Below are 22,056 nucleotides of genomic sequence, written 5' to 3'. Positions count from 1 at the left end.
GTTACTGATGTTTTTAAAGACAGGGTTCCATTTCAGAGTCTGTGTCCCTGGTTTTCATTGCACATGTGGTGACCGACCGTTCTGTGCCAGGCGTGTAGCGGAGGGCTGGGACACAGAGATGAGGAGATCGTTGTCTGGGGACATGTGACTAGAAGGCATTGCTTCTTAGGAAGCAGCTCTTTTGTTTTCCCGACTTAATGAACTCAAAATATCATTTTGCTCATTTGAATTTGCTTCGAGCTCTATGAATTTAACTGTACTTCTTGGAAACACAGCACCCATAGGACTTTTGTACCTTCCATGTTTTTAGGTTCGACGTGGTGGCATTGGTGCCCAGTGTGGGTTGGTGTTTGCCTATAACTCCTCTTCTGATAAATTCCACGCAGAAGAACACTTCAAGAGGTTTGAAAAATATGACAAATGGAAGCTTCAGGAATTCAGGCAATTTGTAAAAAGCAGGTAAGGAACAGAATAAAAATCTTTGTAGTTAATAAGGCTATATGCATTTTCTTATGGCAAGATATGCTCATGTCTCTACAGACAGGTGCCCCTTGCTTATCCCCAGTGGCCTTGAGCACTCACTGATTCCTGCAGCACCCATGAAGACATGTTTTAGGATATGCCCCAAGCTCCCTCCTCCTAAACATGCTTTCACTGGGGGTATTTTAAGCACCCACTCTGCTCGGGGCCTGATGCTCGCCACAGAAGAGATGTAGGGAACAAGTGGGTATAGTCGCTGCTCTGTGGCGCTCACTGTCTACTCAGACCAGCAGCGTCACAGTGTGGTCAGCACTGGGCAAGACGGGGGGCTCTGGGAGGAAAGACCCTGGAGGGAGTGTTGTTTGTGTTAAGAGCTAAGGAGGGTGTACAGTTAAAGGGGAGATCCCGAGCAGAGAGCATAGCGGACCTGAGCCCTCATAGGTGAGCTGCGGCAGGCTCAGGGGCACACAGGTGCCAGAAGTCACTGTGAGGGGGAGAGTGCTGGGACGTGGAACTAGAGGTCCGGAAGTGGCCCGCTCACTAAAGGTCTTTGTGTCTCTGGCTCAGGGCGAGAACTGTATCCTTTAAGCAGGGTTGGGTGGCCAGCGTAGTGTTGAAGAGCTTAGGGGAGGAGAACAAGGCAGCCAGATGTGTGTTTTACAAGTGTTGGTCTGGATCATGCTATGTGCAGTGTGGCTGGGGGAGAGCCAGCATGGATGCAGAATGGAAAGGGAGGAGGTGGCCAGAGGTCTAGGTCCCCTCGGCCAGAGCAGCACGGGCAGTGGTGGAGAGCTGGTAATTGACGGAGAGACCACCAGATGGTAACTGAGGGTAGAGCAGAGAAGGAGGGGTGGTGGAGGCTTTGGGGAGGCCTGGGATTTTGGCTGGGCCAGGTGGGGACACTGGGAGGGCCCTTCTCTGATAGAAACTAGCTTGGGAAAACAGTCTGTGGGAAGCTGATGAGCTCAGTGTTGGTTCTGTTGGATTTGAGGTCTAGGAAGACTTGGTGATACTTGGCAGCTCCTTGGGAGAGTGCATTGGAGCTGGAAGAGGTACAGAAGGTACCAGTAGGAGAGATGTTTGAAGGATAATTGAAGTGAGTTAGATTGTTCTGGAAGAGGATGTGGGCTGGGAAGAGAAGAGAGATGTTGTAGATCAGCATGCTGAGAGGCACCAGCATTTAAAGGGCCACAGAGTAAAAAGGAGGCTGAGAAACAGCCAGAGGGGCAGGAGGAAGGCCCCCGTGTGTCATCATGAAGCCGAGGGGGTGACGGTAAAGGAAGTAGGGAGTGGGCAGGGGGATCGGGCGTTACCCAGGCTTGTTTGGATCAAGTCTGCAAGTGGACCTGTTGGATTCAGCCCCAGAGCTCACTGGTGAGCCTTGGGTAGCATGGTCTCCCGCGTTCACAGTAGCGGGTTAAAACTCACCGAGCAGAACCCTGGACTTGCTGATTGTGCTGCTGTCTCTGGGGACGGGAACTGGAGTTAACGGTGGCCTTCATCTGGCACCCAGTTCTGTGCTGCTGTGGCCCGGCACCTGGTGCCATGCCACTGAGCTTGGCTGTGCATGCGCGTCCCCAGTTCTGCTTCAGTAGTTCTGGGGGGAGACTCTTACCCAGAGTTGGGAGCTCTCAGGTGGATGCTGGTCCCCACACGCAGACCACACCAAGTAGCACAGGTCTGGAGTAGTTTCCTCTCTGCTGGGCATCCGCCGGTGGCCTTCAGTGTCCAGGACGCTCCTCCCAGTGGAGAGCCCGCTGCGCTTCCGCTGAAGTTCACAGCAGCTCAGCCGAAGTCTACGCCTGTGATTTCAGCCCTGCACGTGAACTGGAACAAATCTCCTTCATTCCTAGAGTCTCCCTCCCCACCGTATCTATATGCCTTCTTAAAAGATCCTTTTTTTCTAAAGAAGATTTTATTTATTTATTTGAGAGAGAGAGAGATAGTGAGAGGGAGCAGGAGCAGCAGGCAGAGGGAGAAGCAGGCTTTCCGCTGAGCACAGAGCCTGACGGGGGCTCCATCCCAGGACCCCAGGATTATGACCCGAGCGGAAGGCAGGCGTTCAACCCACCGAGCCCCCCCAGGTGCCCCTAAAAGATCCTCTTTTTTTTTTTTTTTTTTTTGATGGTAACTAGAGATTACACTTGTTTTTAAGCAGCTCTGTCCCATTCTTGGGACATATTACGATGAATTTTTTTCTCCTAACCCTGTTAAATAAGATCTTTCACATTTTATGTAGGATTTTCTTCTAACCAGATGTAGGTCTCTTCACTCCTCACTTAGCCGTTTTAGCTCTGGTTCTGGCCTGAGCTACTCTGAAATCCTGATTTGCTTGGCCTGCATGTTACCAGTGTCTCTCCAGTTTCGAAATCAAGAGGTTAATGTACTACATGTGTCTGTCTTCTCCCATTTTTTTCTGTCTTCTGTCCTTCTGGCTGGTTATTGGTCAGTCGGCATGCTCCCGAGCCAGCTGACTGGCACTGTCCATGCTCAGGAGGACGGACACTCAGTTCTCTTTTCCTCCTTCTGTCTGCTGTGGGGCGGTCAACAGGTTGCCTCTCTGTGCTCTCGGATGCCTGGCCATCTGTCTCTTCCTCTCCAGGACTTTCTCAAAGGCTGCCGCAGAGCGAATTCAGAATCCTCAAACATGGTGTTGATGAAACTCGTTGACATGGTTTTGGGTTAAGGCAAAATACCTTCTGTCCTCTTGGTTTTAGGGTTAATTATGTCATGGAAGACCAATGCCAAGAAAGTCTTTTAAGTCAAGAAGAGAACATTTTTTTCTCCCCGTTACAGAACCTATTCTGGATCCTTAGTCTTCTCCCTCTTGCCACGAATGCCCGCGTGTGCTTGTCCGCACAGAGTACTCACGCGCTGCTAGCTGTACCGCAGACTAGGTCGTGGGAAGTTCCAGGAGTGTTACTTGAAAGACTGCCTTTTTCTCCTTGGGTTATTAGTCAATAACCTGACTCTGAAAAGGGAGTACAACTCAAGTGTCTAATTTTTAAGAAGAAGTAGCTGGAGTTGTCCTTTACCCTTGAGGCTGAGACGCTTTCCTGGAAGCACCTTTTCAGGAACAGGAAAAAGTGAGGAGGCTGACGTCGTCCCTTTTTGGAGCTCCAGGATCTGAAAGTCCGCTGGCTCTTCCCCTTCAGTTGTCGCAAGTGCGCTGAACCTCGGGCTGGGTGTACGCGTAGTGGCCACAGCTGGGGAAAGAACGGAACCTCTCTCTCCTTGGGATCTTTCCAGAAGCTTATGGTGGCTGTTGTTTCTCATTTCTGAGTCGCTCCTCTGAGATGCCTTGGTTACTGTCTTGTTCTTCAGACATGTTATCTGGAGAAGCAGACTTTCTCTTTAGTTCCCAGATTCTGTTTGGAGCTGATACTCGTTCCCATATCAGTGCCAAGGAGGCTGAGGAGCGGGAAGAAATGGCCGGCAGCCACTTCCACACCTGGGCCCCGACTGCTCGCGGCAGGCCCAGCTTCCCAGTTCAATGCCACGCGGATGGCGCCTGAGTCGTTAGGCCCCTGAGAATTTGGGAAGAGGACGGTGTTTTGTGATTTCCGTGTGTTCGCAGGGCTGGTTGCCCCTCTGCAGAGCTCGGAGAGGATGACCCCGTTGGCTGGTTTGAGCTGGAAGAAGAGTGGGATGAAGCAGATGTGAAGTTGCGGCAGTGCAGAGTAGCCCAGGTAAGCTGTGCGGAGCTGCGGCTGCCCCACGTGGCTACTCCCTGCTCCGGCTCTGGCTCTGGCCCCGGCCCTGCCTGTGGCGCGGCTCGTGTGCGCCGGAGCCGGGACCATCGGAGCCTGGGGCCCCGTGACGGACGCTGCCATCCAGGGACACACGGGGCTGTGGCCGGCTTGGGGAAGCACGTCTCCCCGGGCTTCAGGCCAGTGGGGCAGGCTTCCCAGGAAAGGGGGTGCACTACCGAGCGCTGGAAGCCCGTGATGGCACCGTCGCCCGCAGCCCAGCTAGGCTGTGGGGGGCAGGACAGCCGTGGCGGGGGGATGGGGGGGAGCACCCCGGCCCGAGGGCACGAGTGCTGTGCCTCTGTGGCTGGGAGGGCAGCCGCTTCTGTCTGGGCCAAGTTACTCTCAGCCTTCGTGTCAGCCTCAGTGAGCAGCTTCGGGGAGAGAAGCAGGAGCTGCCCTCAGGGTTGGAGGGAGGAGATGCTCAGGAAGTGCTTCCGTGTCTGGGCCATGGGGTCCGGACGGCGCCCGGCTGAGCAGCTTCCGCTGCAAGAAGCGGGGAGTCAGCTTGGCTGGCGGCCTGCAGGGCGGCTCTGGCCTCGAGCAGACGGCGCTGGGCCCTGGGCTGTGGGTCGATGGAGGCTTTGAGAGGGTTCCTCAGGGCACCTGCTGACCGCTCTCACCGCCCGCCTGATTTCTCTTCCACAACGACGGGGCCGCACAGCAGATGCGCTTCTCGCATTCATTGTGTCTTAGCCCGTGTTTGCCCTGAACAGGGCGTGGTGCTGCTTCTCTCACTGAGACCGGTCCAAACCCTGACTCGTCAGCACGAGTGTTTTTCTTCCTGTTTGTCGAGATGTTGGGCTTCCTTTTGGGCCCCCATGCTAGGCAGAGTGGGACCTAATAGATCATTGAAGTCACGGGGGACCGTCCCAGAAAGGCCTGTATCTCCTTCCGTTTGTAGTCCGGCTTCTGAGTCCCTCTCCCTGAATGTCCCCATCCTTCTAGTACCTGATGGTGAAGTTCCTGTGCACACGCCAGGAGTCGGCGGAGCGCTTGGGTGTGCAGGGCCTCAGCATCAGCGGGTACCTGCGGCCGGTGAGCGCGGAAGTGGAGCAGCCCACCGTCTGTGCCCACTGCAGGAAGGACGGGGAGGACAGCGTCTGTGGGGCCACCCTGCTCCTCAGGACACTTCAGTTCACTCAGCAGCTCGCCCATGACCTGGTACCTCGTTCCCGTGGGGCACGTTAATGGTGGCGTTGAGGGAGATGCACAGCACCAGTGAAAGCTGGCCGCGGCGAGCTGTGCAGGGGCATGTGTGCTGCGGGCATGGTGGTGCTGGGATGGCGTGGGGAGAGCCGGGGCGGGAGGCTCTGGGCATCCGTGGTATCAGTCCCCGGAGGACGAGTGGTCGTCACAGTGATGCTTCCTGGAATAGACCCACAGACAGACCTTGAAGACCCCCGCGTGGTGGCTGGTGGTGGTCTGGGGACATCGAGTAAGCTTGTGAGATTTCCATCTCTCTTAAGTCCCGGGAGGATTATTTCCAAGGTCCAGGTGATTGTGTTTGCTCACTGACGGTACCAGGATGTCAGGGTTTGAAACTGTCTGTGGTCCTGACACTGACTCGTACAGTCACTCATACAGTCACTAGTAAGAATGCAGTGACCGCTCACTCTGGGGAAGACTCTCGCCACCATCACCATAGAGAACACACCACTCAGCTCAGGGGTCGGTGGGGCCTCTCGCCCTCCCATGGTGGGGTGCGGGTATTGCTGAGACCCAGTTTAACTCCGATCTGTTTGGTCTTTGTTACTCAAGCTCTCCTGTCCCAGCAGGAAACATAAATGGCGCTGGGGGAGGGGAGGTGGGGTGCCGCAGAGCCGCGGGGGCGCTGGGGCAGCATCGACGCGGGCGGGGGTCTGAGCACACTGCTGTGTCATCTCGCTGGTGCCCTGGTACGGTGTGTATGGAGTCGGGAGTCTCTGTGTGGTGCGTGTGCGTCTGTGCACGTCTGTTCTCATCTCCGTGCATACATACACATGCCCTGTAGAAAGTGCCACACTGGGCAGGGTTGTTCGTGTGCTTCTGGGCTGGGGAGCGTCTGCGTCATCTGTGTGGGAAGCCTACGCCTGTTCCCATCAAATGGTAAATGAGCCATCCCAGTATTTCTCTAAATGCATTTTCAATGTTATTTTTTCTGGTTTTTATAATTTTTTAGGTGCAGCAGAAGGAAAGTGGCTTAAAATATAAATCTTTTCTGGACTTCGCGGGTCTTGATTTGCAAATCTTCTGGAATTTTTACAGTAAATTAAAGCAAAAGTAGGTCAGACTTTGTTATAAGGTGATAATCATATAAACAAAACTGAAAAAGCTACTTTTTATATTCCAAATAGTCCATTTTTTTGTTCTAAGATTCTTTGACGTCTCCCTGGTTTATACTGTTCTCGTTTGAGAGAAATGGTTATTGTTAAAGACAGCACCTCACGTTTCTGTAACATACTTTGGGCATTGTTTCTGCAAACATTTTGTCAGGTCAAGCATTGGGGTGTGCCCTCATTTTATAGGTGGAAAAGTAGGGTCGAAAACGCGTGTCCTTGGCCCACTGTGGGCAGACTCGGGCAGGGTGTGAGGTTCTTTTCATTCTGCTTCTTTTCCTCTTCTTGGCCTTCTTTTTACCGGGCCTGCTGTGTAGACTAGAGTCCTTTTTAGGAGGACTCTAGTTAGCTTAGGAGTTAGTTAGTTTAGCTTAGGGAAAAAGCAACCTGCCGTCTAACGCTCTGATGTGCTTGCCTTTCTGTAGCCCGAGGGAAGAATGTATCTGTGCCCAAACCCTGCTTCTGCGTCTCCTCCAGAGCTGCTTCTCCGTGCTGCAGAGGGACGGGCCGGCCGCCTGCCCGCAGGCAAAGGCTCCCCGGCAGAGTCCTGCAGGGGCTGCGGCCGCCAAGGAGCTCCACACACATTTATGTGACGGTAGGGATTGGGCTGGCCTTTACTTTTTTTTTTTAAAAAAGATTTTATTTGTCTATTCAACAGAGAGAGAGCGCGCAGGAGAGCAGAAGCGGGGGGAGGGGCAGAGGGAGAAGGAGAAGCAGACTCCCCACAGAGCAGGGAGCCAGGGAGCCTGATGCGGGCCCCCATCCCAGGACCCCGGGATCATGACCTGAGCCGAAGGCAGACACTGAACCCACTGAGCCCCACAGGCGCCCCTGGGCTTTTCTTGAATGTGACACCGTGCTGGTAGCCTGCCAGGCCTCTTGCTGTAAGAACAGGGACTCTGTGCTCATGCAAGCCCAGGAGAGGGGTCACTGCTTGGGAAAATGAGGGTTTCCTTGGATTTTCTTTTGAGTCATTATTTTGAGTTCAGGATTTAGTCTCTCATCAGTGAGTCTTCCTCCTGGTTTCTTTTCTCTCTCTCTCTCTCTTTTTTTTTTTTTTTTGATTTTATTTATTTGACAGAGAGAGAGAGCATGAGAGAGGGAACACAAATACAGGGAGGGGAGAGGGGGAAGCAGGCTTCCCACAGAGCAGGGAACCCGATGCGGGGCTCGATCCCAGGACCCCGGCATCATGACCTGAGCTGAAGGCAACGCTTAACAACTGAGCCCCCCAGGCGCCCCTTCCTCCTGGTTTCTGACCACAGGCATGTCACACTGATAGCGACGACTGTCACGCTCTTCAGTCCTCACTGTAGTGAAGACACTGGGACGGGAGGGAGGGGAGAGAATAAACACGTGGCCACGTGGAATGACTGTCAAGGCTTTGCACGGTTGTGGCTCAGGAGGGCAGGGAAATAATGAAATGAAAACTGGTACGTATGGCCCTTCCGTCGGTGCAGTGCATTTCCTGTGCTGCTGTACACAGGCCCTCGCTACGCGGCGGGGTGGCAAGTCAGGGGCTGGCGAGCGTGGGTACAGACATTGTGAGCGGGGTGGGGGATGTGACAGCTGACGCCGTTGTTCATTTCCCGGCAGTGGTGGACAGGGTGGACGGAGACTCTGCACCCGTGGAAACATTAAAACAAGAAGTCAGGAATACCCTTCTCAATGGCGCTGCCGTCTTCTTTCCTGACCGACAGAGCCGGCGGGACCATCTCTTCGCCATGATGGTAATCACTCACGTCGGGAGTCTGGAGGGATGGCAGTTAGGGTTCCCTCTTTCCTTTGCGCGTCTCCTCGGTTTCGGTGTTCCGGGTGTGCATCTGCTGCTGACCCTAACCCAGCCGCCTGACGGCCCCTCGCCACCCCTGCCCTTAAGGAGGGAACAGCTCACGTAGCCTGTTGTCTCACAAAGTGGGATATTGTCTCCCTCCTCTTCAGGATTTCCCTGCAGCCAAGCATTCTTTTCAACAGTTGTTGCTTCTTTGTTATGGGGAAGTCTAAAACAAACACAAAACTAGAGGAAATATGATACCCCCTGCCCCATCCTCCTTACGTGCCCCCCAGGTTGGGCACTTGTAAACTGGGGCTCGACTTGTTTCATTGGTGATCTGCCTCGTCCGCTCTCTCCCTGCCCTCCCCCCCGTGTGATTTCAGAGGAAATCCCTGACCTGTTCCCAGGCGTCTCAGATTCTCCCTGCAGGGAACTGCAGCCCTCACCTACCTGTTGCCCTTGCACTCAGACGTCAGGAGTGGCCGGTGAAGAGTGCTCTCAGGGTTTATGAGCAGTATGTTACCAAGTGGAATATCCCGTACAAAGATTCAGATTTTTAGTCCTGAGGGTAGTATTTCTGTGGGAAAATGAGTGTGATACAGGGGGAAACAGATCAATGACAATGTAAGAACAAAAATTTCTCTCTCTGATAAGGCTCTGTGGTCAGCACGGGGTCTGCTCGTCCCTCTCTCTGCCCGGCCCCCTCCAGGGGCACATGCATGGGTGGGTGCTCTCTCTCTCTCTCGAAGTATTAAAAAAGAAAAGCTTAAAAAAATTTCTCTGAGCAATGCTGAACACATGTAGGCCAGAGAGCTCCAGAGTTCCCAGTGCTCCAGAGGTGGCACGACACATGGAAACATAAAAGAGTGGCAAGGAAGCAGACTTATTACAGGCCAGGCTTTCTTGTAAACATTGTAAGAAAAGCCTAACAAAACATTTGTAAACCGGTCTGGTAAAATCCAAAGTGCTGACTGACTGGGAGTTCCCTAGGAATACAAGGGTGGTTTAATGTTAGAAAATTAGTAAGTGAGGTTAGAGAAAAAACTTATGTCAGTAAATACAGAAAACATTTAAGTAAGATTAAATTCTGATGATGATTAAAACTATAAAACCATTAGCAAACTCAGAGCAGAAAGGAACTCCCCCAACCTTCTGGAGGGCGTGTGCCCCAGACTTTTAACAATATGCTGGATGGTGGACCCTAGAAGCATCCCTTTCAGAATGAGGAGGAAGACACGGACGCTCACCGGCCGCTGCTACTCCGGGAGGTCGTCAGAGGGTCTGGCCAGTGCGGTAGGACAAGGAAGAGAGATTTTAAACATCATAATCGGAAAGGATAAGATAAATAATTCTTTATAGGTGATACAATTATAGATTGTTTTTTATTGTCTATAGACAAGCAAGTAGTAGAATTATTGGTAGGAGCTTGATGAAGAAAAAAGATCCAGCATTTTAAAAAAGCATTTTTTTTTCAAGATTTTATTTATTTAACAGACAGAGATAGATCACAAGTAGGCAGAGCTGCAGGCAGAGAGAGAGAGAGAAGCAGGCTCCTTGCTGAGTAGAGAGCCCGATGCGGGGCTCGATCCCAGGACCCTGGGGTCATGACCTGAGCTGAAGGCAGAGGATTTAACCCACTGAGCCACCCATGCACCCATAAAAAGGCATTTATAAATGCAGCAGCTAATTAGCAAATGTAATAAAGTCTTTATGGGGCTCATAGAAAGAAAGGAGGGAACAAAAGCACCAAATGTGGTCTCTGGAGCCAGGGGACTACAGTCTAGCTGGGGACACCGGCCACAGGGAAAAGCCACGGAAAAGCCGCAGAGCGTTATGGGGCCAAGTGCTAGGGTCAGGTGACTGCGGATGGTTTCAGGGATGAGGCAGGATCTTCCGTTGTTTTCATCTCTCTGCAAAATTTGCACATCAGCCTGAAGGATCAGTTTGCACCCGGACTCATGACCTTGGACAGCATCTGCTGGCCTGACCCACTGGACTGTGGGCAGGACTCCCATCTTCCTTGTTTACTGGCAGCATTTGCCAGGCCGCTTGCAGTGACTTGCTTTGCTCGCGTGTGTCCCGCACATAGAAGTGGCAGATGACACGTGACCTCTTGAATGGCATTGCCATCCGTTTGCAGCCCCGTCGCTTTCCCTTCACCCGTCCCTACTGACGGTGGTGGTAGGGCTCCGTTTTCCCTTCCCACGCTGATGAACGGAAGCCGCATTCTTGTGTCTCCCACCCTCCTGAGCCAGGCAGGGCCCTGGGTCTTCACTGCTCTGGAGACCCCCTCCAGCACCTTGCCGGACGGTCGGTGTTCAGCACGTTTATTGCATTAAGAGAGGGACCCTAAAGTGGCCTGGTAGCCTCGTCAGGAGATGTGGTTCCTCCAACGGTGACTTTAGGCTACTCCGGCTTATGTTGGGAAAGCTTAGATCCGATTTCAGAGCCGAGAGAATACTCGAGAGAAATGCGCTGTTCCTGCCCTTCCCTCTCGCGTTGTTGTGCCCGGGGATGAGAAGCGCCCCGCCTGCCACATGTTTGCATCGTGAGTTCCCGTGGGGAAGCCTGGCCGTGGGAGCTTTAGCAGTGCTCCGCAGCGATCCTGCCGTCTTCTGTTGTGACGGGGAGCCGGCTCCCGCCAGCACCGGGCCAGGCCTAGTGGCATGCTGCAGAGCGTGTGCCAGCACCGGCTTTGCTCGTGCTCGGGAACAGGCCAGTGGCCCTTCGTGCTGCCCGGGCTCTGGGATGCCGTGGAACAGGTGTCTGACCGTGCACTTTGTTGTTTTCTAGAAGCATGTCACTGAGCAGGAGCACAAGCAGTCCCTGCAGCTTACTTTCCGTTCACTGTGCGCCTATTTTAGGTGAGTTCCTGGCGCTTTCCGCCCTCCGTCGTTCCCGTGTTCGCGAGGTTTGCTTTAGCTCTCCATCCCCTCTGCTCAGCCAGATTCCGGGAGGGAGAGGCCACTGGTCAGAGGAATGGGCCAGGTGGTGGTGGGGCGATGACCTTGTCAGGAGTTTGAGCTACGGCCCAGTCCTCCTGAGACTGTTGGGGACAGCACCCACTGAGGAGCTCCGAGCGCTCCCGTTTCTCGGTGACACTGAGGTCGAAGACGCCGACTGAAGCCGGAGGAGCTGGGCGTCCTGTACTCAGGTCTGAGAACCCAGAAGCACAGAGCGGGAGTCGAGCGAGGGCAGTGTGCCGGGAGGGGGCGACTCGGAGATCTGTGCGTGCTTGGCTGGTGGAGCAGCTAGTGGCCCTGTAGGCGGCCCTCCTGGAGGCCCATGCTCTTGAAGAAGGGAGGGAACGTGCAGCCCAAGCTCCTGTTGACATGTGAGGCCGTATCTAGAGCGGGGCAGACTCAGAGGGCTCCGAGTGGGTCTGCATTCGAGGATCGGGGCAACGAAAGAGCCTCGGAGCTCGTTAGGGGAGCTTCTGAAGACACGAATGTGCAGCCTGGACTGTGCAGTTAGCCCCCGTGAGATCAGGGGTCTTTCTTGCTGGTGGTCACGGTGATGGAGTCACCAGACTGACTTCTCAGACTCTCTGCTTAGGACTTGAGGTGTACGGCCTGAGCTTACTCAGGACATGGGGGACAGACAATGGCCCAGACCCAGCTGGGATCTGCCTTTTTCCTGACCCAGACTCCTCCACAATCTGCAGAACTGGCACTGAAATCCTGCATCCTTTTCTGGAAACTTTAAAGACAAAAGCATGAACATGCTGTGCCTGAAACAACGTGTCGTGACAGACTTGTGTCCTTTCAGTGATAAGGATCCAGGTGGCCTCCTGCTCTTGCCTGAGAAGGGTGACGTGGCCGACTTGAACAACACTGAAGTACTAGCGGTCACAAGCACCCTCCTGTCCGTTGCAGCCCGAGAGGTAATTGGTGGCCGCTCCGCTCCCCTCACACCCGGCGATTGCCGCCCCCGTTGTCCTGGTCCCCTTCACCTCCCCTCACTCACCTCGTGACCCAGCGATGGCGGGCACCACCCCCGTTGGCCACGTCCACAGTGTGGTGTAGCTTTGTCCTGGGGCTGTTCCAGGTGGGCACTGACACTCCCCGGCCTGCCGTGGCTCCTTATCGCCAGCTCCTGGGGCCAGTCCCGTGCTAGTCAGCGAGCCATCTGTGTGTGGATGTGCTCGTTGAGACTTCCCTTGCGAAGGAGGAAGGGGTCTTTGCCATGTCTGCTGGGGTGCGGTCCATGAGCCCAGCACTTAGGCCTGTGTCCGTGGAGGGAGTTCCTTGGAAAACTGCTTTAGTTTTTTAAAAATTTAAGATGCCTTAGGAGACGCACATGCTAATCAAGTCTGAGAAGATAGTCTCTCTTGTGTGTGCCAGTGATACTTTCAAATTTTCACTTTTTTTTTTTTAACCTGAAGGATTCTGTTTCTCACAGTGTCGTCTACATGTCAAGTGTGGTGTTTGGACAGAAATTTGGGTTTCTAGGTCCCAGCCCAGGCTCCTGCCGTAGAGCCTCTTGGGACAGGATTATGAGTCTGTGTGACACCGCACACCCTTGGACTCTGACATGACAGGACCCCGTGACTAGGGGACCAAGGACTGCTCTCTGGACAGAACATGGACTGGGGTGTGGGGGGTGATGTGGGCCAGGCCAGACTGCACGCTGGAAGCGTGGAGTGACGGAGACTTGATGGTAGTGTCTTCTGTGGCCGAACTGGAGTGTCTTTCTGCCCTTTACTTGGGTTCTCCCGTCAGTGCTCTGCTGTTTGGGTCGCTGCCAGAGCCACAGTTCCATCCGCTCCTGGCTGCTCTGTGCGCAGGGAGACAGCTTTGAGAGTGCTAGGTTCTCATTAGCCAGGATCACCCCGTGGGCTGGCCCTTGCACACCTAGTATGACTTCCAGTCCAGGGTCGTCTCTGTCCTGCTGGGATGCCTGCATCCTCTGTTGCTGCTGTCACATTCATGTTCTCTGGCTGCCTCCTGCCTTCTCTCTCATTTCCAGACTGTCTGGCCCATCTCTGTCTTCCCTGAAGCCCCTTCAGCCGGCTGCTCATCGGTATTTGCTCTGAGCCCTGGTGGCCGCGCCCCACTCCCATCTGCCTCTATTCCTGCCACCGCCTGCGTTCACGCTTGTGCAGAAGTCCAGGGACAAGATGGGGAGGGCCAGTATTTGAAGAGGAGAAGGGCTGGGGGTGGACTTGGAACATGTGACTTCGTGGTAGGACTTGAGATGGCGGGAGCTCCTGGACACTCGGGAGCTGAGTCAGTGCTGGGACTGGTGCGGCCACTGAGGGACAGCCGAGCCCTGAACTGCCCACCGCACCACACGCCTTCCCCCGCAGAGGCAGCCGCCCTTGTGAGGTGTACACCGATCTTTCCTGTCTGGCTTTTCCTGTGCAGCAGGCTTGTTTGGCCTGGTCCCGCTGTGCACACCTGTCAGTTACACTGTTTCTGAAGCTCGTCCATGTGGATGTGCACAATGCGGTTGATCTCTTGTCACTGGTGTGCGGGACTCCCCTCGGGAACCTGCCACTGTGTATCTTGGTTACTTTGGAGGGCCAGTGGGGTTGTTTCTAGGTGGGGGCAACTCCGTGGAGACTGTGGGACAGACATAGCTTGTGGTATCTTTGTGCAGGAATTTACCCCTTGAGGTCAGATGAGAACAGAGCTGATGGCTGGAGAGCCACCGAGGGGCAGAAAATGACTTTTCAGGTGGGATAGGTGTGGTGTCAGGCTCCGGGGAAGGGCCCAGAGAGAAACGGGGTTTGCAGGCGTAAAAGAGAGGGGGTAACCGGTAGGCCGAGACCCCGAGGGGGCAGAACGGGAGGCTGCTGACAGTGAAAACCATGCGGGAAGCCTCTGGAGAGCGGGAGGGTGAGAGAGAGGCTTTCACCTGCCCTTTCTCTCGGTTACATTTGAAACGCGGACAGCTCTGGGCTGGGGACAGCTGCCGTGCCTGGGTGCCTGTGCCCGTGTCCTGTGCTCTGCTCCCACCGTGAACACGTTCTCTGTCTGCTTCTCGCAGTGTGAACTGCTGGTGCTCACAGGCGCCCGAGGGGAGGCCGGCTCCGTGCTGCTGTCCCTGTTCTGGGCCGTCCAGGGCAGCCTGCTCTCCTGGTGCTTCCTGCAGCTGAAGAGCGCCGACCCTGCGGCCAGAGGCCGTGCCGCCGACCTGCTGGAGCAGTGTGAGTGCCGGCCGCGCCGTCCCAACCCCGCCAGAGCACAGGGCTGCTTCGGCCTTGCCGCTCTCTTCGGAGCCTCGTGCGCGGAGTGCCCAGAGGGTTTTCTCTCCCGGGTGGCAGATTAGTCTGTCTCTGGGTGGTGGTTCCTTCCTCATCTAGGGTTCTGTGGCCTGTCTTTTTGCCCAGAGTGCTGTGAGTGTGTGGTGTGCCCAGCACTCCCGCCGTGGGGCCCTCCATCACGCGGCGCTCTGAGGTGACACCACACTGTACAGCAGAGCCGGTCATCCGTGCTTTCGTCGAGGCACCCAAACGGGAGAGGCTTGAACTTGTGAAGTCTCAGGTGTATGGGACCACTGCTGTGGTCTTTGCACACCCCGAAAATGCTCTTGTTCATGTCCCAGAAACCCGCAATGATGTGACCTTCCCCAGGTTCTGAGAAATACGCGTGTGGCACGTGGACTCCCAGCAGTGTGACAGGACTGCTGATGGGGCCCAGGGCTGGCTCCTGCGGCTCAGCCCAAGGCCTGGCCTCCTGAGACGGGCTCGTTGTGAGCAGAGTGAGACTTCAGCCTGGCCGCTGGGCTGCTCAGCTGAGATCCACCTCATCCCAAAGTAGCAAAGACCGAAATCTGCCTTTCAGAGCGATCCTTGCCTGAGATCTGCACTGCCTTTCCTCCCAGAGGAAAACATGACCCGTGGCACTCGGTGGACTTTTGATGTGGAATTCTTGTCACCGCACCTGCGACCCTCTCCGGCTTTGTCCTTCATGACAACCAAGCAAGGGACGTGGGTCCCGCACACGATACTAACTGCTGTCTCTATGTTTCGGCAGATGTGAGGCAGTTTCTGGCAAGCATGAGAGTGATTTTGGAATCCCTCTTGTCACAGCACAGTGGAAAAACCATTGTAGAAAAGTTATGTAACTCGGTGTTTTCGATGGCAGCTCGTCAACTGGTAAGACACAATGAGAGTCTTTGGAAAGGGGGTTTTGTAAGCTGCAGCCCCAGCAGAGTCCGAGGTGAGTGCTGAGGGCCTCGTCGATCTCCTTCAGGTCATCTTCCTGCTGGACTTCTGCGCGTTGGACGTACCCCACTGCACGCTGCTGCGTGAGTTCAGCACGCTGACGGGGCTGCTGAGGTGGCTCTGCGCCGACCCAGAAGGGCCGCTCGATAAGGTAACCGGGGCGGGCGCCGGCGCTCGTGCTGCAGCCTCTGAGAGTGCCGGGACTGCCAGGGGGACCCGCCTCCAAAGGCCTCCCCACCACATGGTATCAGTGGTTCGCGGACGAGGGTGCGTGGCGGCCCGGGGACTGGGCAGGGCCCACACGGCCAGGAGGCTGCATGCAGGCTGTCCGCTCTCACAGCCCAGAGCTTGTGTAGAACCCGGTAGGCGAATGACCAGATTGGAGTCCGGAAGAGACACGATGTGTCGAAAGGCAGATTCGAAGGTTGGGTGTTTAACAGAATTTTCTCCCTGTTTAACTTTATGGGACACAGAGATTTGCACTTTCTTCTTTGAGTCCTGGAACAACTCTTTGGGAGTAGAAAGGGCATACGTTATAAAGCTTATTTTAAAGGTGAAAAAGCAAAGACTAAAAATGGAGAGAGATGAGAGGATGGGCTCAGATTTGCCAAGGTCCCAAATTCAGTGTTTTTTCTCACTGGAAATTCATGTGAGTAGTGACTTGCAGGAAAACAGGCTAATCTTGTACTGAAAACGCACGTGTCCCCTGCTAAGGCCTAGACGCACGCTGACCTGTCCGCAGGCGGAACGCGGGGCTCTCTGTAGCCCATGCGACCGTGTGTGTCCGGTGCCTGGGCTGTCCATCTGGGGCCCGGATGCACAGCTTTCCATGTGGCGGGACACAGAGTGACTGGCGCTTGCTTTCTTGACTCATTTGTGTGTGTAGCTCGATGCAGAGACGTGGCAGCAGGAGTGTCCCGTGGTGTTACATACCTGGACAAAGGAGTCTGCCCACAACTATGAAAACAACTGCCATGAGGTGTCTGTCTTCGTGAGCCCGGGGGCAACCTACTTTGAGGTGGAGTTTGATGAGCGGTGTGAGACGGAGAAAAGGTAAGATTCCGTGGTCTTCTCCTAAGCGACAGCGGGTTAAAAAGAGAGAAGGAGAGTGATGGAGATTATGCCTTCCCAGGTATGATTATCTGGAATTCACCGACGCCAGAGGAGGAAAAACACGCTATGACACCAAGGTCGGCACCGAGAAGTGGCCCAAGGTGAGTGGTGCTGCCAGAAGGGCTGACGTGCGCGCTTCTGCTCCAATTCCTTCCTGGCCAGCCCCTGGGGGTCTGGAAGGGAAGCACTTACCCTGCACCTCTGTGAAAGGAAGGGCTCTGCAGAGCTGGTAGTGACAGCCGGCCACCTGTCCTGTAGATCGGGGTGCTTCAGCACCCAGCCTGCCCATCGGTTGATGGGTCATTTCTAGCTACTTGGGCGCTGCAGAGACTGGACGGCCCGGGAGGTCTCCTAACTCACAGTCTGGTTCTTCACAGCACAGTTTGACACCCCCTGGCTTCTGTCACATTGTCTGGTGTGTGTGGGGCTGGGGGTCCAGGAAGGCCCAGAGCCCGTGGTGAAAGCCGGCAGTGCCCACCAGAGGACTGCGTGGTCTCTGGGGCAGGCGAAGTGCTGCTTCCCCCCATTGGCGTGCTCTCTGGTGGTCTCAGTGGGGAGCACGAGCACCGTTTCTGGATGAGCAGGCAGTGGGCAGACGGGCGTCCGAGGTCTAGAAACCTACCACCGTTGCTTCTTCACGTGGTGCAGTCGTGGACTTTGTGTTTCAGCCGGCCCTCCAGTCACCTGGGCAGGCGTGGTGAGACTGGAGGGCGAGGACAGACACCAATGTTGGATGCAAGTGTCTGAGTCTTGAAGAATGTTTGCCCCAAAGGGGTATTTTCTCAACTGTGTTTGACCTTGTGGCTTTTGTGCTTGTGTCTAGAAAGTGACCTTTAAGGCCGGCCCCCGGCTGCAGTTCCTCTTCCACTCCGACAGCAGCAACAATGAGTGGGGCTACAAGTTCACCGTCACCGCTTTCGGCCTGCCCGACGTGGCCGTGTCCTGGGCGCTGGACTTGCAGCTGCTCGTTTCCCGGCTAATGGGACGCCTGGCCGCCCAGTGCATGGCGCTCAAGTCCGTGCACCGTGAGTCCCTTGTGCGTCGGCTCCACACGAGGGCGGGTGCGGGTGTGACGGCGTCTGTCCTCGCCGGCCTGCAGACCACACCAGGCTGCAGCCAGGGCCCGCTCGGTGCCAGGCCATCAGGTGCTTCGATGTGGACTTAGGAGCATGTCCCAGTGGGACTGAGGATGCCTGGGCTGGAGAGCAGCCTCGGTGGCTTCTTCTTATTTGTGAAACTTGGAAGGCAGAAATAGAGTGAATTAGCCGTGTCTCCTTTAACTGCGTGAATATTTATGTTACATGCAGGAACGCAGACTTTGTCTTAAAGAGATTTTTTCAACTTAGTTATTAAATGCATCGAAGGAACGAGAATTACAGAATAAAACTTCCTAGTATGTTTTATTTCTGTTTCCTTTCCTGAGTTTTTCTGACCGTCAAAGGAAACATCATAGAAGTTACATGATGGAGAAAGATGAAGGAGAAAAGTCATTCCTAGTTCTAACGCCCAGAGAGAACTGTTACTAACATGCTAACGTATTCTCGTCTAGACTTTTTCTCATGTCTGTTCGTAAACACACCTGGCTGGGTATTTAATTCTTTTTTTTTTTTTCAAACTTAAGTTTGCAAATTGTGAACATTTCCCCCATTAGACGCTTGGCCTCGGTCTCCAGCTCTTCCCTGGCCGTGGTCTCAGCTCACTTTGCCTCCTGCCCTGGCAGGTCCAGAGGTGCCCGCGAACAAGGCTGCCCGTGGCAGGGCCGCGCCCCAGGGTGCCCTTGTGGTGGGGGTGCATCCGGGGTGCCTGTCCGTCACGTAGCACAGCTCCGTGTTGGGAAGTGGGGGTGGGTCCCCAGCATGTCCTCGGAACACCCCCGTGGTCGAAACCTTCTCTCGGCCAGCCCCCAGACTCTTGTCCCGGGGGAGACACAGCGCTCTCACCAGCCTTCTTCTCTTTCCAGAGTTCGGGAGCGACATGGTGGTGCCTCCCGCAAAAATGGCGTCGGTCCTGAATTCCCCGCTGTGGAAACCTGTCTTCAGGCATCAGCTGAGTCCAGAGTTGGGATTAGCAGCGAGCTGGCCCACTCCCCTGCACCAGGATAGTAAGGAGGTATTTACTTCTGGCGTCTTTCTCCTGGGAACGGAGTGTTTGCTGATAGCTGCTGCTTCCGCTGTGAGCCCTGGTGTCGGCGTCCTCACTCCCGCTCAGCCATTAGCGGCCCGACGGCAGGGGCCATCCCTTGTTCACGTGGTGTCCACTCCGAGGGCCCCGGGGACCGGCGAGTCATGTGGTCGGTGCTCGGGAACTCTGGCTGAGTCCCTGCACGAGCCGGTGGATTGTATCTCTGCAGCCGCTGAGTCAGACGTCCGAGTCGACGGTTTGGGCACGCTCTGTGCTCCGTCGAAGAGCGGCCCGTTACCTCGGCTTGCGATGACTCCCGAGCTGGGCACGTCTGCCCGTTGTCTCTCACCGTCCCCTTTGCCTCCGTCTCTGCTCTGGTGCTCTACCTCCCTCCCTTGCCTACTTCATGGAGTGGGTGGCTGAGAATCCTGGGGCTCTTCCTCGGCCTTCCCCGACCTCTGTCAGACCGGGCTCCTTCAGAGCCTGTCTTCCACCGGCTCCCTGACAGCCCGCTGTCCTCTCCGACCTCCAGCTGAGGCCCTGCCTCCTCGGTGGGCCTTGCCTGTTCTTCCTCCCCTACAGTGGAGGAGTTTTGGCTTTCTCCCCGTCCCCGCAGCCCACCAAGACCGTCCCGTCTTCTCCTTTTGGCTGTCACATCTGTGTACAACCTCCCCAAACCTCAGTCCATAGTCCTGGTGCTTCTCCAGGCTCCACTCGTGTGTCACCGTCCTTCCGTTAGGTGGTTCCTTGTTAGTGTCCCAGCTCCACTCGGGGGAGGACGTGCCCCGCCCCTGGCTGCTCACTGCTGTACTGTCATTCTTGTTTCCCTTGGCACGGAGCCACGGCTCCCTGTCTTGCTCTCACATCCCCCACCCGGTCCACCACCAGCCCCGGGGATTGTCCTGGGGTGTTCAGCTCCTCCCACCTCCTCCATCTACATCTTTCTCCAGGCCCTCATCCTGCATGCGCCCTGGCACACTGGGACCTACCAGGGTTTTTGTTTTTTTTAAAAGATTTTATTTATGTATTTATTTATTAGAGAGAGAGAGAGTGCGTGCACAAGCAGGCAGAGTGGCAGGCAGAGGCAGAAAGAGAAGCAGGCTCCCTGCTCAGCAGAGAGCCCAATGCGGGACTCGATCCCAGGACCCTGGGATCCTGAACAGAGCCGAAGGCAGTGGCTTAACCCACTGAGCCACCCAGGTGTCCCTACTAGGGTTTTTTAGCCACTGAATTACCTTGTTATTCCATGGCCAGACACCATTATTGGCTCCCGTTGCCCACAGGGTGGGGTCCAGGTTCCTCATCGGGCCGGGCAAGGCTCTGTCTGGGCTCCTCTCACGGCACGTCTCTGCCCCTTGGCCGCTCCCCAGCTGAGACTTCACGTCTGCTGGCAGTTTTGTTCCTCAGGGGCCGGAGGAGTCTTCAGGGTCCAGTCCAGAGCCCACACCCTCCAGGAGGCTTCTCTTCTCACCCCAGCCTGTCGGGAGCTCTCCTGGGGGCTCTCAGTACTGGGTGCCCCTTCCTGGCATTTGGCACTCGATCACCTTTCTGTCCGTGGTGGCGCTCGTGTTTTTAAAGCCTGGTTTTTAAAGCTGTGTCTCTGTCTGGTTTGCGCAGTGGCATGAAGCTTCCTGTTCTGTCCTACTTTGTTCTGGTCGGTGTTGGGTGGACTTGGTCGTGTGAAGGGCTGCGTTCAACATGATGTGTTCTTGTTGTTTTGTTCCAGGTCAAGAATATCCCCGACGATCCCTGCCACCACTTTCTTCTTGAGTTTGCACAGTCAGACCCTGCCCAGAACTTCTGTGGGCCATTTTCAGAACTTTTCAAAGGATTCATACAGGCATGTAGAAAACAGGCCCCAAAGACAGATATAGTTGCTGGTTCCACTATTGATCAAGCTGTGAACGCCACCTTTGCTGCTCTGGTGTGTCGTACTCCAGGCTTGTATGAGAAGCTGCAGAAATATGGTAACTTATATTACAGGGAATATTTCTGATCTGAAGGCCAGTTGCTAAGCTTTAAGAAAGCCTATCTTATGGGAACATTTCTAAGCATTTTGAAATACAAACATGTTTCTACAACTGTAGACCTGCTCTGGTTAAGTCCCATTCTGCCAGTCAGAAGATCCATGACCCGTTTATAGTTAGACAACTGTCATGTGTACAAGTAGCCTTGAGTTTCCTAATCAGCAGGTCACTTCTTTCTCCAAAATCCTCGTGGAAAACTGCCAAGAAGTTTAAGGGAAGGAGGCCCTAACTTGGGTTATAGTCTCGGGCAAGAACTTGAAGTCGAGTGGCTTCAGGTTCGTCAGACAAGCTCTCTGCACGTTCGTCCCCTTATCCGTAAACTCGGGAGTCGGGAGCTCCGACATCCTGAGAAACGCTGGTCAGACCCCGAGTTGTGTGGGTAATTCAGGGTGCTGATGGCCAAGGAGGGAAATGTATTCACTCTTGTCTTTAGACTTAAAGCATTTGTGGCTTTTGGAGGCCTCCTGATTGGTTGCCTGCTCATTGCCATCTCTGTTCCTCGCTTACCCCTCCACCACATCCCCCCGCCCCCCGCATCCTGTGAGTGTAGCCAGCAGCCTCCGGGACTGGGACCTGCGGGAGGGAGGGGCTCTCTCCCCCCGTAATCTCTCAAGGGAAAAGCATTTCGGGCCCTCCGTAAAGAGGAGCTAGGCCTTTCCCCAGCACTTCAGCTGCGTGTGTGTTGCTTTCATGGTGCACATGAGCTGAGCAGGGACCGTGCTTCCCCCGGTAGAGCAGGCCCTGGAGTCAGTCCTCCGAGGATGATCGAGGCTGCCCTATACGACCTGGTTCTTCAGACCTCACGGTGCAGGGTTTGTTTCCTGATTCTAGAACATCTCCGTTAATCCTTCCTCAGTTCTTACTGTTTCCTTGAAGAAGCTGCTCAAATAAGTAGAACCTCCAATGGCAGTGGGTGGTTTGTGAAAACAAGTGTCCTGTGGAAGACTATCTCTGCTAGGGGGTGGGGGACCAGGTGACCTGCCAAGTTTAAAAAAAATCCAGTATGTTTTCATAATCAAATGGTAATAAGAGAGCTGGACAGTCTTGTTTACCTGTGGGAACTCTCAGTGGATGAAAGGCTTGAACTAAAAGCTGAGAAACGGAGTTTCTGGCTGACGGCAGGCTCCCCAGCTCCTTTTCAGATGGTGCTCAGAGAGCACGTCCCTGATTTCAGGAGAGGCACAGTCTGATGGGAACTAGAAACACTCCCCTGATACAGGTCACTTCTGGAACAACCTTGCCCTGGGTTGGAGGTACAGCTGGTTTCTGTTCTCTGGGCGCTGTTCCTGGGTCCTCCTGGGCA

At 54.9% G+C, this 22,056-nt stretch overlaps 1 protein-coding gene across 3 annotated transcripts in view; it reads left to right on the top strand.

Moving 5' to 3' along the window:
* LOC111161221 (zinc finger ZZ-type and EF-hand domain containing 1) overlaps nucleotides 1-22,056 on the top strand; it is a 98,393-nt gene that overhangs the window by 32,851 nt on the left and 43,486 nt on the right. For 2 of the 3 annotated variants that reach the window (XM_022524810.1, XM_022524809.1), the window contains exons 11-26: nucleotides 311-459; nucleotides 4,058-4,169; nucleotides 5,178-5,393; nucleotides 6,391-6,491; nucleotides 6,973-7,142; nucleotides 8,144-8,277; nucleotides 11,115-11,185; nucleotides 12,090-12,204; nucleotides 14,313-14,472; nucleotides 15,302-15,423; nucleotides 15,521-15,643; nucleotides 16,379-16,545; nucleotides 16,625-16,706; nucleotides 17,429-17,630; nucleotides 18,566-18,714; nucleotides 20,453-20,693. In XM_022524810.1, the coding sequence (XP_022380518.1) occupies nucleotides 311-459; nucleotides 4,058-4,169; nucleotides 5,178-5,393; nucleotides 6,391-6,491; nucleotides 6,973-7,142; nucleotides 8,144-8,277; nucleotides 11,115-11,185; nucleotides 12,090-12,204; nucleotides 14,313-14,472; nucleotides 15,302-15,423; nucleotides 15,521-15,643; nucleotides 16,379-16,545; nucleotides 16,625-16,706; nucleotides 17,429-17,630; nucleotides 18,566-18,714; nucleotides 20,453-20,693 (2,314 nt within the window). The remainder of the gene's footprint in view (nucleotides 1-310; nucleotides 460-4,057; nucleotides 4,170-5,177; nucleotides 5,394-6,390; nucleotides 6,492-6,972; nucleotides 7,143-8,143; nucleotides 8,278-11,114; nucleotides 11,186-12,089; nucleotides 12,205-14,312; nucleotides 14,473-15,301; nucleotides 15,424-15,520; nucleotides 15,644-16,378; nucleotides 16,546-16,624; nucleotides 16,707-17,428; nucleotides 17,631-18,565; nucleotides 18,715-20,452; nucleotides 20,694-22,056) is intronic. The other variant, XM_022524811.1, reaches the window with a different exon arrangement.

Source organism: Enhydra lutris, unplaced genomic scaffold, assembly GCF_002288905.1.
Source record: "Enhydra lutris kenyoni isolate GAN:26980312 unplaced genomic scaffold, ASM228890v2 scaffoldscaffold82, whole genome shotgun sequence".
NCBI classification, from domain to species: domain Eukaryota; kingdom Metazoa; phylum Chordata; class Mammalia; order Carnivora; family Mustelidae; genus Enhydra; species Enhydra lutris.
This window is presented reverse-complemented; position numbering and strand designations above follow the sequence as displayed.